We start from the raw sequence: 12,718 nt of genomic DNA, 5'->3' as shown, positions 1-12,718 counted from the left end.
GGCACCCCTGCCTCAGTCCCTTGTTGATATGAACTTTCTCCGCGCTCCTCATCCCTTCCCATTCAACGCAAACAGTATTTTCTAGGTAAATCTCTCTCAAAAGCTGTATACAATCGTTACCTAAGCCTTCCCCTTCCAGAATATCCCACAAAATGCTGCGGTCTACGTTGTCGTATGCTCCTGTAATGTCCAAAAAGGCCACATACAACGGTCTGCTTTCTGCTTTTGATATTTCAATACACTGAGTAAGAACAAACAAGTTATCATCCAAACGCCTACCTATTCTAAAGCCATTCTGAAGCTCTCCCAAAATGTCATTATTTTCTGCCCATGCTTGAAGCTTTAATTTGATTGCCTGCATTGCTAGCCTGTATATTACCGATGTAATGGTCAACGGTCTATACGAGTGAATTCTGTCTTTCTCCCCCTTACCTTTATAAATTAAATTCATTCTACTTTGTCGCCAACTGTCTGGTATTCGTCTATCTTTTAAAGTTTTTTCAACTGCTTTCACGAGAGCTTCCTTACTTTTTGGTCCCAGTTCATTTATCAGCCTAACGGGAACCTCGTCTAGCCCTGTGGCTGTGCGCTTAGGTATTTTCTCTTCCGCTTTCTTCCAGTTTAAATTTGTAAGCACTAGCTCCTTTCCCCCTTGGGTCTCTTTCATGCTCTTTTTCTCTTCAAATACAACCTCGTCCTTGCCTTGGAAAGATTCGGCTGTTACTTTTTGGATGTAATTTATTGCTGCTTCTCCTTCCAGTCTGTTTTCATCTTCGTCTAGGATATGTTGTTGTATTGTTGTTGATTTTCTGCCTAATAATTTTATGTGATTCCAAAATATTCTAGGTGCGGCCTTCTTTTTCTCACGTATTTCTGACAACCAACTCTCACTTTCACCTTTTAATTTTGCTTGCACCAGTATTTGAACCATAGACTTTTTCTCCCGGTATATTTCCCATTTACCGGTTACTTCATCCTGTGGCAACTGCGCCTTCTTTGCCTGCCTGTGCTCTCGAGATGCTTTCTGTCTTTCGGCGATCGCTTCTCGTATCTCCTTGTTCCACCAGCTTTTCGGTTTCTTTTTTCCTTTCCAATGAACGTGTTGTTTCTCTTTCCGTATTTCTGTCGTTACTACACTTAGAAGCTCACCATATTCCCACCCCTTACTTGGCGACTTGCCAATTTCTTCCTCCACTCTAGTGACTATATTTGCTATTTGTTCAGCGTTCAAATTTGGGCTGGCCATTTTGCTTTCGTTGCTCTCTTTCCCAACTACATATCCCATTTTCAAAATGATGCGTTTATGGTCACTCCCTATGCTGCTAAACCCTTCCTCATCGATGACCATTTCTCTCAACTTATCCTGAATTCCTTCTGTCATCAGACAGTAATCAATGGTCGATTGCCGGTTTCCCACTTCCCACGTGATCTGTCCTTCACACTTAGGCCCTGTATTCACAATCACGAGGTTATGTTGCTCGCAAAGGTCTAGCATTAACTTCCCGTTATTGTCGGTATAGCCGTCTAAATCCTCTATGTGGGCATTCATGTCACCTAATAGGACTATCTCAGCACCATTCCCGAAACCCCTAATATCAGCGCTTATGCATTCTACTAATTCTTTATTCTTCTCTGTGCAATTTATTCCGGTCCACAAATACGTAACTCCAAGCCAAGTTTCTTTCCCACTCATTGTACCTGATAACCAAAGATGCTCTTGACATTGTGAATTTACTCTTTTCCATTTGGCTCCCTGATGGATGAGCATTCCGACTCCCCCTCCCTTTCTTTCCGACTTAGTTCTGTTGCACCCTTCTCATACATAATTCTCAATAAGTGGCGGCTCTTCTGAGTCTCTAAGGTGCGTTTCTGTAACCGCATATACCCCTATTTGTTCTCTATGTAACTGCTCCTCAATCTCTGCCCACTTTTCCTTTCTTCTGCCGCCCTGCATGTTTATGTAGCCTATTGCATGGCGAGCTCTTGTTCTTGCTTTCCTCCTTTTCCTCTTATCGACGGCGATGCTCTTCTGCTGTTCCCCTAGGGGACCTTCTTTATTACTACCTACTCTGACCTCCCGAGCGCCCGCGGGCCCCCTAAAAAAGCAACAGCGCGACCCCCAAGTCGCCAGCCCACTTCTCGTGCTAGCCTGTAATTGAAGTGGATCCCATCTCGTTTAAAACCACCACAACTTCTCACTTCCCTGTTTACTTCGACAACCTCGAAGCCTTTCTCTCGACTCATTTTCCATATTGCCTCATTGGCAGCCATTACGGCTCTTTGTACGTGACTGTCACGCACAGGCACCTCCGGCACCGTGCACACCACGATCTGCACCTGAGGGGATAGCTCGCGCAAGTCGTCCACCCCCTTCGCCAAGCGCTGGGCTAGTCCTGGCCCTTTCCTGTTCAGGACGTCATTTAGCCCACCTGCTACTACGACAAGGTTGCGCACGTGGGCATTTTCCGTGAGCTTTTCTTTTGCTCGCTCCATGACAGAACCCAGTGTCTGCCCTGGAAATGTCCCTACCGCCACTCTTTTGTCGCCTTTCACCCTCTCCACAATTGCTTTTGAGCACCCAGCCATGTTTGAGTCGCCAGCGATGATCACCCTTTCACTCTCTCCTACCTCTCCCTGCTTCCCGGCTTCCTGTGGCTGCAGCGTCGCCTCCCGCGGGGCGTGTTGCGCTGCTTCGCTATAACTACGCCGATTCACCGGCGGCGAGCTGACTACCGCTTGCCCTGCCACCCTGCCCCCGACTTCGCATGTAGGGTCTACCCTACTTTCTGTGCTTTTGCCTCCGGCTTGGTGTTCCGACCCATCATTCTCCGCTGCGCGCGTCTCAAGCGCATCGAGACGCCTATGCAGTTCTGCTCTCCTTTCCTTCTCTTCTCCAAGCTCGGCCACGGTTCTTACTAATTGCGCGGCCTGCACCGCTTCCACCTTGACCAACTCGGCGACTTTCGCCTGCAAAGCTAACCGCCTCTCCCGCTCCTCCTTCAGGTCTGCTTTCAGCTCCTCGAACTTGGCTGTCCAATTTCCTTCCAGTTTTTGGACTGCTTCCCTGACCTTTTCGCACAGCCTGCACGTAAAGCTAGACTCTTCCGCGTCTGCTAAGCTCTGGAAACTGGTCTCGTCGAGGGAGCACCAGCGCAGGCACTCGTCGCACTGCACTTGCTCCGCATCCCCCGCGGCCTTCCCTTTGTTTGGTTTCATCGCTAGGCCTACTTCCTCAGGCTCAACGAGCACGTCCGCCAAATCACTTCGAAGAGCTAGCTGAGATAGTTACATAGGCCTATCAAACAGGTCCCGCCTAGCACCCAGGCCCAACGAGGGAAACCGCCAGATCCAGACAAAGCCGGCACGTTTACCACGCTTACCACGAATTCAAAATTTGCGCCCCCGCTCCATGCAAAACAAAAGAAGAAAAAAAGACCACCTAGCCACGAACGAAGTCGCTAAAGCCTCGACACAGGAGCGTCCGCACGCCCAATTACTATTTAAATACAAAAAACAGCTAATAAAAACAGAAGCAAGCTCAAAGCATGCACAAAAACTTATGATTTCGTCGTCGCCACGGAGCTCCGAAACGCACGTCCTTCCGCCACAAAATCGCCAACCAACTCTTCTCCCGGCTTCTCCCGAAGCAGCAGCGCGGAGGCGGCGCCTGCTGGGGACGAAGCTACCGCGATTGACGTCGCTGCAACCGCTGGTGCTGCCGCCGCGACGGCCTGTGCCTTGTGCCTACGGGTCGAAGCCACATGGACTTCGTTTTCGCCGACGAAGACCTTGTTGCCACCGAGGACTTCACGGCTGAAGAAGTTGTCGGGAGTGTCATGGAAGAGACCTTGGCGGACAGCGCCTCCGACAGCGAATGCGATGATGCTAGCTGTGCCCCTGAGCCGGTCACCTCCGCAGCGGCCATCGCAGCTGTTGACACGCTACGGATGTACCTCGGGAGTCCGGAGTTCGACCAGATCTTTGGTTCACAGTTGGATGGTATGGAAGCCGCAATCCTGAAGTCCGCACTCGCGAAACGTGTTCAGGGGACGCTGGACCACTTCGTTCAGCGGCAATAAATCGGTATGCCCATGTTTGCATTTTTTTTCATAGTCCACATATTACGAAATAACGGATATAGCGAAGTGATTTCCGATTCCCGCCGACTCCGTTATAACCGGGCTAGACTGTATATTATATTGTATTATATATATTGTCTTTTTCTTATATATATATACGTGCATAGCGGGCGCGCAAAATAGTTGTACAGCCTCAAATCGCCATATATGTCAACATATTTATATATGTCTAAGCACCTAACATTGTCTTCCCCAAGCCCTCTGTCACCTAATACAGTTATTACAGCGTACACAGCGCGACACAGGAAACGAAGCCATACACTATCGCAGACGCCTTAGAAGCCGACTTGGACCTCGCCACCTTCTTAAACATCACCAAATCCTTTTTTTGGTGAAAATGTATATCCAATTATCAATTCAGTAAGGGTAATAATGATCTGCATGTTTGTCAGTGACCAACCTTACCAAAGTCTGCCCAAAAGTAAATTAAGGAGAAAGAAAACAGGGCTGTGATAAGAGGCATGCTATATGAAATTCATCACTTGTGGAATAGGCATGGCTTTTAGGATATCGCTGTTTTGTGGAAGGGCTTATACCGGACAGAGGTGGCTCTGACTCAGTGACACCATCTGATCTATGTATGCATGGATGATCCATGCAGAGAAGCTGAATGCAGTAGATACCTCAGAGTGAAAATGGTCTTATTGAAATCTTGGAGACGGTGGTAAAAGAAACAGCATAAAAAATTTGGAAGATATACTTTGACTTTAGCCTGAAATATTGTTGCTGTTCGCTTTGCCGGTGACAATGTTCTCTTCACCAACAATGCAGACGAGTTACAACAAATGATCGAGGACCTAAACAGAGAAAGTGTAAGAGTGGGGTTGAAGATTAATATGCAAACGACAAAGATAATGATGAGTAGCCGGGCAAGGGAACAATATTTCAGGATAGCCGTCAGCCTCTGGAGTTTGTGAAGGAGTACGTTTACCTAGGTCCACTAATCGCAGTGAACCCTAATCATGAGAAGAAAATTCACAGAAGAATAAGAATGGGTTGGAGCGCATACGACAGACATTGCCAGCTCCTGACTGGAAGCTTAACATTATCATTGAAAAGGAAGGTGTACAATCAGTGCATTTACCAGTGCTGACATAAGTGGCACAGACTTGGAGACTGACAAAGAAGCTTGGGAACAAGTTAAGGACCGCGCAAAGAGCGATGGAACGAAGATTGCTAGGCATAACGTTAAGAGAAAGAGAGAGAGCGGTTTGGATCAGTGAGCAAGCGGGTATAGACGATATTCTGATTGACATCAGAATACCCGTTGGACCATTAGGGTTACAGAATGGGTTCCAAGAGAAGGGAGACGCAGTCGGGGGCGGCAGAAGACTAGGTGGAGCGATGAAATTAGGAAATTCGCGGGCGCTAGTTGGAATCGGTTGGCGCAGGACAGGGGTAATTGGAGATCGCAGTGAGAGGCCTTCGTTCTGCAGTGGATATAAAACAGGCTGATGATGATGATGATGATTATCGTTGCTATGTGTGAAATACCTCTTCCACCAGGTGTACCTCTCTCTTTCGGTGTGTGTGTGTGTGTGTGTGTGTGTGTGTGTGTGTGTGTGTGTGTGTGTGTGTGTGTGTGTGTGCGCGCGCGCGTGCGTGCGTGTGTGTGTGTGCGCGTGCGTGCGTGTGTCCAGTTATATACTGGTCAAGACAGCCACAGCAACCCCAAACCCCAAGGAAAGGGGCTGGCGGGAGAGGGGTGGTAAAGAAAGCTTTGTTTTCAAATAACGCATCAAATATATTTTCACTGAATCAAACAACTCAAAAATGCAGCACAACTTGAGTCTAAGGCTATACACGCAGTGAAACGCATGCACTGAAGAGCTATCTATAAGGCCAAATGTGCCATGTAGTAGCTCGCACTACAATTTTATCACACATGTCAGAGGCTCTGCAATAGTGTAAATAGAAGTAATATTGCGAGCTGAACTTGTTTCCTGTTAGTAAAGACAATCTGGAGCGTGTGGATGCAAGTACTTGCCGCAGAGGTGTGCACAAAGCAGAATTACAGGAAGCTTTGAACAGAAATAGAAAGTTATTTTGAACCTAAGCAATACTGTTCAATGATGTATCATGCATTGCGGAGGAAGAGACATGTCTCACTCAGAGTCATCCTTCTCACGGCTATTGGCATCGGATACTGAGGCAGCAGCCTCCTCCAGTTGAAGCCGGCTGCACACGGTCTGGTACACCTTCGAGTTGAGTTTCTCCTCCTCTATGCCTTGGAGCTCGAAGTCTGAGTACAGCTTCTGCAGAGAGAAAATCAATCAGCATTGGCAACCACGATACTGAATGTAGTGCATTCAATTTACTTTCAATTTTTCCAACAATGAAGTGCGAGCAAGGGATGCCGACATCAAAACCACAAGGCAAACAACAGCCGCGCATCAACGAACGTATATCACTTGGCAGCACCGAGGAAAGTTCCGAATCTCCATTGCCCCCCCCCCACCCCCTTCTGATTAGAAGGCTTTTTCTCTAAGACACTGCCATTCAAGTGCATTTTTATGGTTTTGAAATGCGTGCAATTTGCACAATGGGTACAAAGAACTTGGGAAGGAAACCATATTGTAAGTACAACCAGAGCAGGAAGAATAGACTTGTTGAATGTACAAGGCAAAAAATTAGCACACCCAACTTTATAAGCAACGTGTAACCTTGTGGCAATGCATAGCGCTCACAAATTTTTGTCAGCTTCGGAATGGCATAATCACATAGGAAAAATATTCCAGATGCTGAAACATTCAGTTTCATCATAGTGTTGACACTATGATGATGTCATCACGGATGAAAGCCACACTAGCGAACGATAGGGTGACTTTCATCGTGCATGTTTCTTAGTGCTTGCACGTGATCTATGTCTGCAATGGCGCATGTGGTATACAGGGTGTTCTACGTAACTTTAGCCAGAGTTTAAAAATATGCAAATTCCACGTAGCTGGACAGAACAAAGGAAATGTTGATTTCCATCGCTTGGAGATACTGAGATTATTTTTTTATTCTGCCTAATTACCTAAGTAGGCCTAATTAATTAATCAACTTCTGAAATATTATAATTCGATGAAAAGTGTCAATGAGAAAATTGTAGAGCGGCATAAAGAACTCTCGATACGGCTTTCTCTTGCTTATTACATAGAAGGGTTTTTCCGAGCACGTAGAAGCCCGCAAATGCACGCAAAATTGCCGTGCACTGGCCGCTGAAGGCACTTTGCATGTATACGCGGGCTTCTTTCACGCTCGGAAAACCACCTTTACGTAGCGCGTATTAAGCAAAAGAAAGCCGTATCCAGTTTTTCATGTCGCTCTACAATTTTTTCATTGGCATTTTTCATCTAATTATAACATGTGAAAAGTTTATCGTTTATTAGGACTAATTATCTAATTAGGTAGAATGAAAACAATAATCTGAGTATCTCCAAACGACGGCGATCAACATTACCTTTGTTCTGTCCAGCTACGTGGAATTCGCATATTTTTAAACTCTGGCTAAAGTTAGCTGCGAAATACGGTATAAGCGGCCTGATTTTGAGAACACATATTGTTTTTAGTAGCGCTGCATGTTGTCTTTTTATATGTGCCTGCTTGCATAAGTGTTACGTTTCGCGCTGCATCAAAAGGGCCCACCAAAGGTCGAGGGTACGTAGCCTTTTTGTACCTTTCGTGTTGTCGACGGGTTTTCGCTTATGTTCGGCTGACTGATGACACCTATGGCTTTCACCTTAATAAATCATTATCTTCATCACCGCGGAGCTCATTCCGTATGGGCGTCGTCTGCTCCTTGCACCTCGCGAGCCCTCGACGTCTCGGCCACATAGTGATCTCGACGAGAGCCAGAACAGGCGACACGCTGCCAATGCAGGAGAGTGGTCGATCCCTCCGTTTCTGGGTGTATCAGAGTGGCGGCTGAGCATTTCGCTCATCCGCGATGCGGTTTTGACGACCAAGCTTTGCACGCGGAATCCTGGGACATGCTGCGAAGCCTTTCGTGCATCGGTGCTTGGGAATTCGCGACCAAGAACATCGCGTACGCAAGCCTGAGGCTGAGCACTTCGCGTATCGGCGACGCGGACTTGACGACCAAGCTTCGCGCGCGGAATCCTCAGACACGAAGCGAAGTCTTTCGTGCATCGGTGCTTGGGAATTCGCGACCAAGCACATCGCGTACGCAATCCTGAGGCTGAGCAGTTCGCGTATCGGCGACGCGGACTTGACGACCAAGCTTCGCGCGCGGAATCCTCGGACACGCAGCGAAGCTTTTCGTGCATCGGTGCTTGGGAATTCGCGACCAAGCACATCGCGTACGCAATCCTGAGGCTGAGCAGTTCGCGTATCGGCGACGCGGACTTGACGACCAAGCTTCGCGCGCGGAATCCTCGGACACGCAGCGAAGCTTTTCGTGCATCGGTGCTTGGGAATTCGCGACCAAGCACATCGCGTACGCAATCCTGAGGCTGAGCACTTCGCGTATCGGCGACGCGGACTTGACGACCAAGCTTCGCGCGCGGAATCCTCAGACACGCAGCGAAGCTTTTCGTGCATCGGTGCTTGGAAATTCGCGACCAAGAACATCGCGTACGCAATCCTGAGGCTGAGCAGTTCGCGTATCGGCGACGCGGACTTGACGACCAAGCTTCGCGCGCGGAATCCTCGGACACGCAGCGAAGCTTTTCGTGCATCGGTGCTTGGGAATTCGCGACCAAGCACATCGCGTACGCAATCCTGAGGCTGAGCAGTTCGCGTATCGGCGACGCGGACTTGACGACCAAGCTTCGCGCGCGGAATCCTCAGACACGAAGCGAAGTCTTTCGTGCATCGGTGCTTGGGAATTCGCGACCAAGCACATCGCGTACGCAATCCTGAGGCTGAGCACTTCGCGTATCGGCGACGCGGACTTGACGACCAAGCTTCGCGCGCGGAATCCTCAGACACGAAGCGAAGTCTTTCGTGCATCGGTGCTTGGGAATTCGCGACCAAGCACATCGCGTACGCAATCCTGAGGCTGAGCAGTTCGCGTATCGGCGACGCGGACTTGACGACCAAGCTTCGCGCGCGGAATCCTCGGACATGAAGCGAAGTCTTTCGTGCATCGGTGCTTGGGAAATCACGACCAAGCACATCGCGTACGCAACCCTGAGGCTGAGCACTTCGCGTATCGGCGACGCGGACTTGACGACCAAGCTTCGCGCGCGGCATCCTCGGACACGAAGCGAAGTCTTTCGTGCATCGATGCTTGGGAAATCGCGACCAAGCACATCGCGTACGCAATCCTGAGGCTGAGCACTTCGCGTATCGGCGACGCGGACTTGACGACCGAGCTTCGCGTGCGCAATCCTCGGACACGCAGCGAAGCTTTTCGTGCATCGGTGCTTGGGAATTCGCGACCAAGAACATCGCGTACGCAAGCCTGAGGCTGAGCACTTCGCGTATCGGCGACGCGGACTTGACGACCAAGCTTCGCGCGCGGAATCCTCAGACACGAAGCGAAGTCTTTCGTGCATCGGTGCTTGGGAATTCGCGACCAAGCACATCGCGTACGCAACCCTGAGGCTGAGCACTTCGCGTATCGGCGACGCGGACTTGACGACCAAGCTTCGCGCGCGGCATCCTCGGACACGAAGCGAAGTCTTTCGTGCATCGATGCTTGGGAAATCGCGACCAAGCACATCGCGTACGCAATCCTGAGGCTGAGCACTTCGCGTATCGGCGACGCGGACTTGACGACCAAGCTTCGCGTGCGCAATCCTCGGACACGCAGCGAAGCTTTTCGTGCATCGGTGCTTGGGAATTCGCGACCAAGAACATCGCGTACGCAATCCTGAGGCTGAGCACTTCGCGTATCGGCGACGCGGACTTGACGACCAAGCTTCGCGCGCGGAATCCTCAGACACGAAGCGAAGTCTTTCGTGCATCGGTGCTTGGGAATTCGCGACCAAGCACATCGCGTACGCAATCCTGAGGCTGAGCACTTCGCGTATCGGCGACGCGGACTTGACGACCAAGCTTCGCGTGCGCAATCCTCGGACACGCAGCGAAGCTTTTCGTGCATCGGTGCTTGGGAATTCGCGACCAAGCACATCGCGTACGCTATCCTGAGGCTGAGCAGTTCGCGTATCGGCGACGCGGACTTGACGACCAAGCTTCGCGCGCGGAATCCTCGGACACGAAGCGAAGTCTTTCGTGCATCGATGCTTGGGAAATCGCGACCAAGCACATCGCGTACGCAACCCTGAGGCTGAGCACTTCGCGTAACGGCGACGCGGACTTGACGACCAAGCTTCGCGCGCGGCATCCTCGGACACGAAGCGAAGTCTTTCGTGCATCGATGCTTGGGAAATCGCGACCAAGCACATCGCGTACGCAATCCTGAGGCTGAGCACTTCGCGTATCGGCGACGCGGACTTGACGACCAAGCTTCGCGCGCGGCATCCTCGGACACGAAGCGAAGTCTTTCGTGCATCGATGCTTGGGAAATCGCGACCAAGCACATCGCGTACGCAATCCTGAGGCTGAGCAGTTCGCGTATCGGCGACGCGGACTTGACGACCAAGCTTCGCGCGCGGCATCCTCGGACACGAAGCGAAGTCTTTCGTGCATCGATGCTTGGGAAATCGCGACCAAGCACATCGCGTACGCAATCCTGAGGCTGAGCACTTCGCGTATCGGCGACGCGGACTTGACGACCAAGCTTCGCGTGCGCAATCCTCGGACATGAAGCGAAGCCTTTCGTGCATCGGTGCTTGGGAATTCGCGACCAAGCACATCGCGTACGCAACCCTGAGGCTGAGCACTTCGCGTAACGGCGACGCGGACTTGACGACCAAGCTTCGCGCGCGGCATCCTCGGACACGAAGCGAAGTCTTTCGTGCATCGATGCTTGGGAAATCGCGACCAAGCACATCGCGTACGCAATCCTGAGGCTGAGCACTTCGCGTATCGGCGACGCGGACTTGACGACCAAGCTTCGCGTGCGCAATCCTCGGACACGCAGCGAAGCTTTTCGTGCATCGATGCTTGGGAAATCGCGACCAAGCACATCGCGTACGCAATCCTGAGGCTGAGCACTTCGCGTATCGGCGACGCGGACTTGACGACCAAGCTTCGCATGCGCAATCCTCGGACACGAAGCGAAGTCTTTCGTGCATCGATGCTTGGGAAATCGCGACCAAGCACATCGCGTACGCAATCCTGAGGCTGAGCACTTCGCGTATCGGTGACGCGGACTTGACGACCAAGCTTCGCGCGCGGAATCCTCGGACACGAAGCGAAGTCTTTCGTGCATCGATGCTTGGGAAATCGCGACCAAGCACATCGCGTACGCAATCCTGAGGCTGAGCACTTCGCGTATCGGCGACGCGGACTTGACGACCAAGCTTCGCGCGCGGAATCCTCGGACATGAAGCGAAGTCTTTCGTGCATCGGTGCTTGGGAAATCGCGACCAAGCACATCGCGTACGCAATCCTGAGGCTGAGCACTTCGCGTATCGGCGATGCGGACTTGACGACCAAGCTTCGCGCGCGGAATCCTCGGACATGCTGCGAAGTCTTTCGTGCATCGATGCTTGGGAAATCGCGACCAAGCACATCGCGTACGGAATCCTGAAGCTGAGCACTTCGCGTATCGGCGACGCATACTTGACGACCAAGCTTCGCGCGCGGAATCCTCGGACACGAAGCGAAGTCTTTCGTGCATCGATGCTTGGGAAATCGCGACCAAGCACATCGCGTACGCAATCCTGAGGCTGAGCACTTCGCGTATCGGCGATGCGGACTTGACGACCAAGCTTCGCGCGCGGAATCCTCGGACATGCTGCGAAGTCTTTCGTGCATCGATGCTTGGGAAATCGCGACCAAGCACATCGCGTACGCAACCCTGAGGCTGAGCACTTCGCGTATCGGCGAAGCGGACTTGACGACCAAGCTTCGCGCGCGGAATCCTCGGACATGTAGCGAAGTCTTTCGTGCATCGATGCTTGGGAAATCGCGACCAAGCACATCGCGTACGCAATCCTGAGGCTGAGCACTTCGCGTATCGGCGACGCGGACTTGACGACCAAGCTTCGCGTGCACAATCCTCGGACACGCAGCGAAGCCTTTCGTGCATCGATGCTTGGGAAATCGCGACCAAGCACATCGCGTACGCAACCCTGAGGCTGAGCACTTCGCGTATCGGCGAAGCGGACTTGACGACCAAGCTTCGCGCGCGGAATCCTCGGACACGAAGCGAAGTCTTTCGTGCATCGATGCTTGGGAAATCGCGACCAAGCACATCGCGTACGCAATCCTGAGGCTGAGCACTTCGCGTATCGGCGATGCGGACTTGACGACCAAGCTTCGCGCGCGGAATCCTCGGACATGCTGCGAAGTCTTTCGTGCATCGATGCTTGGGAAATCGCGACCAAGCACATCGCGTACGCAACCCTGAGGCTGAGCACTTCGCGTATCGGCGAAGCGGACTTGACGACCAAGCTTCGCGCGCGGAATCCTCGGACATGTAGCGAAGTCTTTCGTGCATCGATGCTTGGGAAATCGCGACCAAGCACATCGCGTACGCAATCCTGAGGCTGAGCACTTCG

The 12,718-nt window shown here is 51.3% G+C and overlaps 1 protein-coding gene across 9 annotated transcripts in view; it reads right to left on the bottom strand.

The window, feature by feature from the left end:
• Positions 1-12,718, bottom strand: part of Cadps (calcium-dependent secretion activator 1) — a 450,894-nt gene that overhangs the window by 49,312 nt on the left and 388,864 nt on the right. For all 9 annotated transcript variants that reach the window (XM_065428684.2, XM_065428681.2, XM_065428685.2 and 6 more), the window contains one exon: positions 6,249-6,394. In XM_065428684.2, coding sequence (XP_065284756.1) covers positions 6,249-6,394 — 146 coding nt within the window. The remainder of the gene's footprint in view (positions 1-6,248; positions 6,395-12,718) is intronic.

The sequence above is a fragment of the Dermacentor albipictus genome, chromosome 6, assembly GCF_038994185.2.
Source record: "Dermacentor albipictus isolate Rhodes 1998 colony chromosome 6, USDA_Dalb.pri_finalv2, whole genome shotgun sequence".
Classification (NCBI taxonomy): Eukaryota; Metazoa; Arthropoda; class Arachnida; order Ixodida; family Ixodidae; genus Dermacentor; species Dermacentor albipictus.
This window is presented reverse-complemented; position numbering and strand designations above follow the sequence as displayed.